General features: G+C 42.6%; 1 protein-coding gene across 1 annotated transcript; it reads right to left on the bottom strand.

Moving 5' to 3' along the window:
- Positions 1-1,118: 1,118 nt before the first annotated feature.
- s1pr5b (sphingosine-1-phosphate receptor 5b) lies at positions 1,119-4,545 on the bottom strand. The gene is made up of 2 exons (XM_016509467.1): positions 4,471-4,545; positions 1,119-2,706 (listed from the first exon to the last, which is right to left on the bottom strand). The coding sequence occupies exon 2, from the start codon at positions 2,543-2,545 to the stop codon at positions 1,388-1,390; it is 1,158 nt and encodes a 385-aa protein (XP_016364953.1). The 5' UTR covers positions 2,546-2,706; positions 4,471-4,545; the 3' UTR covers positions 1,119-1,387.
- Between the last annotated feature and the right edge of the window lie 1,235 nt (positions 4,546-5,780).

The following is a 5,780-nucleotide window of genomic DNA, read 5'->3' as shown; positions in this document are numbered from 1 at the left end:
AGTGTGTGTGTTTATGAGTGTGTGCGAGTGTGTGGGTGTGTGTGTGAGTGTGTGTGTTTATGAGTGTGTGTGAGTGTGTGTGTGTGTGTGAGTGTGTGATACACATGTCTGTCTCATGGCCGTGGCTTTAGAGCGGAGCTCAAGGCTTGTGGCTTTGGTGTGTACGGCTCTCAGAAGTGTGGTGTGTATTTGTGTGTGTGATGGCAGCGTGTGTTTACGGTAAACAGGGGAAAACTGAGCTGAATTGTGTTTCCATGTTAGTGTGCAAGTCGAGCAGCCCCTCTGCAAACTCCCACAGATCTGAACCACAGCCTTGACATGCATCACTGCCAGCACACTGGACACGCTACACACAGAAATCACTATGAAGCATCTGTGTACAGCGTTCAACTATAGAGTGACCCTGAAGCATCTTCAGTGTGAGACTCTAAACAACACAAAACAAATCATTTAAATACATGAAGTCAATGAAGAATATGGTTTAATGTTAGGCTTCTCACACTGATGACAACAAATGACCGGAAATCAGGGCAAATTTGCTTCCCCCCCAAAAAACGATACAATGATCAGTTCGTAAAAGAACGTTTTTTATATACCTTTTTCACAATATTTTATTATCATGAAAGTGACCTAATGATATTTTCTATCCCTAAACCCTCACCAAATCCTTTTAGGTTTTATTATCGGCCTCATAATCAAACTTCATAATCTTGGGATTGTATGTGAAATGCATGAACAAGCTATACTGTATCTCGGTTATCTTCAAAAATATTTAATATCAAATAAAAAATAACATTATTTAGTATAAATCAGGCTTTACAAAAGCATCCAAAAACAGCATGTCCAGTATTTACACTGTATAAAGAAAACTGTAGAAACAAACTTTAAATATGCTTTTGTGTGAAGAGATGCTCACGGTTTAACATTCAGTAAGAGCACGAGAGTGGAATATTTACAGTGATGTTCCTCATATTGCTTTTATCTGTGAAGGGTTTGTGTATTTTGCAGTATCAGAAATGATTGACATACAGTATATTATATATAAGGTCTGTCTGTAGTTCAGTGCAGCAAACTGCATGTTTGTTTGAAGTCTTTGCATTCAGATCTGATTCTGATACTGGCTGATGAACTGATATCTGAGTCTTTGTGCAGATGTAACTGTGACTGACTCATGTAAAGGACCGAATGCTGAAATGCTGAAAAACACCTACGCAAAGACCTCTTTCTGCTCACGATTTCAGGTCCATATCGCAAAAGCGACTGTCGTGTTTGAAACAGTTTCTCTTTCAGGCTGCGTGAGGGTTTGTGACTGGGACGAGCCTTTAATTAGGTTCGATTTGTCACGATTCAGTCCAGAGCCTGAAATGTGCTCGGGCTTCAAGAGCGCTTACGCGATGACGGAGAGCTTGAGTTTGGGGTAGATGGATTTGATGGGTGAGGTGGTGGCGTTCCCGGACGAGATGGTTGTCTCCAGTCCCTGGCGGTTCACGTCTGTCTTCGTGAAGCTGATGCGGATGCCGATCTTCCTCACGCGGCCGTCTTTGGTCATCAGGCAGCGGCGGCAGAGCAGCTTCAGAATAGCCCGGCGCATGTCTCTGCTCGTCAGCGTGTAAATGACGGGGTTAATGAGGGAATTAGTTATGGCCACGCCCAGGAAGTAATCAGCCTTGAAGAGAACAGGACACGTCTTCACGGGACACACAAAGTCCATCAGCAGGAGCACGAACAGCGGCATCCAGCACACGATAAACGCTCCCACCACGATGGTGACGGTCTTCAGCAGAGCCATGTACTTCAGCGAGCGATGGCCGTAGGGTTTGCGCTGAACGCAGCTCGGGTTCTGCGTGTTGGACTTGACGAAGTGAAAGATGCGTGTGTACAGAAGGACGATGGCCAGCAGGACGGTCAGGAACACAAACACGCAGAAGAAGATGTAGCTCTTGGCGTAGAGCGGCAGGACGGTGGAGCACCACTTCAGATCATGCAGACAGTTCCAGCCCATAATAGGCAGAGCGCCTAGCAACAGCGACAGCACCCAGCTGGCGGCGATCAGAGCGAACATGCGGTTGCGTTTGGCGCGGTGGTAGGGCTTGGTGTTGAGCATGGTGAAGTAGCGCTCGATGGCGATGGCCAGCAGACTGATGACAGACGCTGATAGCGTGATGAAGACGCCGCCCTCCCTCAGAAACCACAGCAGCGGCGTCAGCTTCAGCGTGATCGGACCCGACAGCACGATGTTCAGCATGTAGGTGAATCCGGCCAGCAGGTCCGACAGCGTCAGGTTACCCAGCAGGTAGTACATGGGCATGTGGAACTTCTTGTTCTTCCAGATGGCCATGAGGACGACCGAGTTCTCCACGACGATGAAGAGGCAGATGAAGAGGAGGATGATGGAGTCTGGTTTCAGTCCGTCTCTGTACCGGTCCCGATACAGTTTGCCGGTGTAGTTATAGTGCCGCTGAAGGATTTCGTTGCAGTGATAGCCCTGGCAGGCGCTCGTGACGTTGGTCGTCCCTGCGCTGGAGGTCACAGCACAATCCTCCATAGTTCACCAGCAAACGTCTTTTTGCTCGTAGTCTTCCTCAGTGATGAGACGCTGTCGAGTTCAGCTCATTGTACCAGAGAACATGGGTGTCAAAAAGCAAAACAAGAGTTGTTTTGTAAAGGGATGGCAGAACTGCTTCGTTTGGGTCCATCACTTGAGTCCTGAAAACACAAGAGCATCAGCAGGTCATCAAACCAACCAAACACCTTTCACGTTCTGCTTCTGCTGTGTGCACATCTGAGGTTCACTTTGACTAGCAGTCAGCGTGTTTCATTCCACAGATTTTAAAGAGATGGTTTACCCAAAAATGAGTATTTGCGGGTAGTTTACTCACTCTTAGACCATGACTTTCTTTCTTCAGTAGAGCAGTATAGAAGATGTTTAGCTGAAACCGTGGTTCTTGATGATTCATAAAATGCAAGTCAGTGGCTACCAACACTCAAAAAAAAAAGAAAAGCATATCGAGCAACACAAAATGAATATCCGTGGCTCCCGGCGATATACTGAGGTCTTATGAAGTGAAACGATCAGTCTGTGCAAGAAACCGAACATGTGGATTACAGGTAATAATGTTGTAAAAAATGTTCAGTTTCTTGCACAAACCTCAATATATCGCCAGGAGCCACGGGTATTCGTCTTGTGTTGCTCGATATGCTTTTTTGACAATCAAAGTGTTTTACGAATCACCAAGAGCCACAGTTTCAGCTAAAAATCTTCTTTACTGTTTTACTGAAGAGAGAAAAGCTCATCTACATCTTAGATGGCCTGAAGGTGAGTTCATTACCTGCACAATGTCATTTTGTGATATCTGAGTAACATCACATTTGGTCAGCCGCTACTCTTTGAATTTGATCATGTTTAGTGAAATTAATTTGAGCCAGTCTGATTCATTTCATGAGCAGAAATCTTTAGTCTTTTATAGTTTTTCAGTTTCAGACACACGTGAGTGATGTGGAGCCAGGGAATTCTGGGGCTCCATTCAGACACATGTTAACGTTTAACTGTCTCGTGTTACTTTAGAGGACTGTGTGTGTCGAAGATTGGAGCAGGAAAACAACGCTAAAGCGTAAGTTCTTCCATTAAATGAAAAAGCTCTTGCAAATTCTGTAGAATCACATTTGTACAATGATACCCAAAAGATGCATTAAATTAGAGAGGATCAGTTCATTGAAATATGCGATGCATTTTACAATAGTCTCAACAGTTAACATTAGTTAATGCATTAACTTAACACTAACACTAACCCTAACTAACAATGATCAATACACATATTACAGTATTTATTAATCTTTCTTAATGTTAGTTAATAAAATACAACTGCTGATTATTAAGTTCATTTTAGTTCAATTCCATTAAAATAATATTAACAGATATAACTTTTGATTTTAATTATGTATTAGTAAGTGTTGAAATTAGCATGAACTAAGATTAATAAATGCTTTAGAAGTATTTTCATTGTTAGTTCGTGTTAACTAATAACTAAAGTGAAATGGAGCCTTATTGACCTTTGATTCGTTCACATATTCACAAAGTTAAGAAAGTTCATAAAGACACTAAAATCAGACAAATGCTGCTAATTTGGATTTATGTGATTGGTTATTTTCTGTGTGTGTGTTTGATTTTCTGTACATACACAGTTCTGCTGTGTTCTAAATGGGTCTTTGGTTCTTAGTTAAACCCTAAGCAGAGACACATGCTGGAGTTACAGTTAGCTATGCAGCAGTGTTATTCTGTGTCGTCTCTGTCTGATAAAACAATCAAATGAAACATTCAACACAAGCTGGAATGAGTAATTACAAAAGCATACACGCACATGTATCTCTACAGAAGCTGAGCCTAAAGAGATCCTGTGGATCACTGACCCTCATTATTCAGAATAATTAACCATGAGTAATTGTGCTTCAGAAGGGTTAGAAATCTCTTACCGTTTCTAGTTTTGTGTGTCAGTGCAGCTTCTGCTGTGGCATGAACTTCAGTGGAAGAAACAAACACGACTCAACATGAAACTACAGGCGAGCTGCATGCGAATGAGAGGCGCGCAATTATACAGAACGCTCTCTCTCTCTCTCTCTCTCTCTCTCTCTCTCACTCGTTCACTTAGTCCTCCCCTCTCTCTCTCTCTCTCAGTCCTCCGTCGCTCTCTCTCTCTCTCTCTTCCTCTAAACCTGCAGTGGTTGAGGTTTTAACACTTGTATGTTTGTTGGTTTCAGTGGCTCGTAATATGATTCTGATATGGATCTTCCTGTAGGAGTCACAATAATGTCCACTGATGAACACATTAATTAGCTCAAATGGCTCATTAGATTATCTGTGAACATGCAGCAGTGTGATTACAGTTCCAGAGAGCATTGAGCCGAATGCAGGTTCAGTCAGATGTGTTGTTGGATCAGACTCGAGCTCAGGCTTGTCTTCTCATGTTCTGCCTCAGGTATCAGAGTTACTGTTACTGCCCACCGCATCTCTGAGTTTCCTCTTCACACACCTGCGCTCTTCTCTCTGGCTTTGAACTGTGTGACTGTGACGCGTCAGACGCTGCCAACACGAGGAGCGCTGGAGTAAAACAAACACTGAGCATCAGTTTAGCTGGCAGACGTTACAGCTCAAACAGACGAGCCAAAAAATGTGATCCGGCTTAACGCTGGCCAGATCCTGCAGTCAAACTGGTTCAACAGTTCACAGGTGTATCTGGGAATGAAACACGAGGGAGCATTTGTTTATGTAGCTCAGTTTTTAGCATGAATAGTCAATTTGAAGCAGTTTTGTCTGGCACTCGTCTGTCTCCCTGACAGTTAAATGCTGTTTTACCGTCTGATAAAGAGGTCAGAGGTCAGACGGGTCGTCCAGATTGACCTTCGAGGTCACATTTATCCTTCGTGTCTCTCTGAAATGAGAACGAGAATGAGCCGTATATGCATTATTGTTTGCATGAAGCAACATTATCCGAGTCAAGACGTCACCTTTATTTATACTGTGCTTTATACAATACAGATTGTTTCAAAGAAACTTTATGGGGATAAATTTAATAAATTGTAATACTATTTTCTATACATATTATTCTTATCAGTAGTCAAAAAAAACAACAGCCTAAATGTATAAAACTTTTAGATTTCAGAAAGTGTTTTGAATTTGAAAAATGTGTGGATGAAAGTATACAAGCAAAAATCAGTTGAGATGTATGCAATTGTAACTTTCTGACAGTGTAATATGATACAGTTTTTGGGGTTGTTAGTGCTTG

The sequence above is a fragment of the Sinocyclocheilus rhinocerous genome, unplaced genomic scaffold, assembly GCF_001515625.1.
Source record: "Sinocyclocheilus rhinocerous isolate Xijiao unplaced genomic scaffold, SAMN03320098_v1.1 scaffold1615, whole genome shotgun sequence".
In the NCBI taxonomy this organism is placed as follows: domain Eukaryota; kingdom Metazoa; phylum Chordata; class Actinopteri; order Cypriniformes; family Cyprinidae; genus Sinocyclocheilus; species Sinocyclocheilus rhinocerous.
The sequence above is the reverse complement of the archived record's forward strand: the minus strand, read 5'-3'. Positions and strand labels throughout refer to the sequence as shown.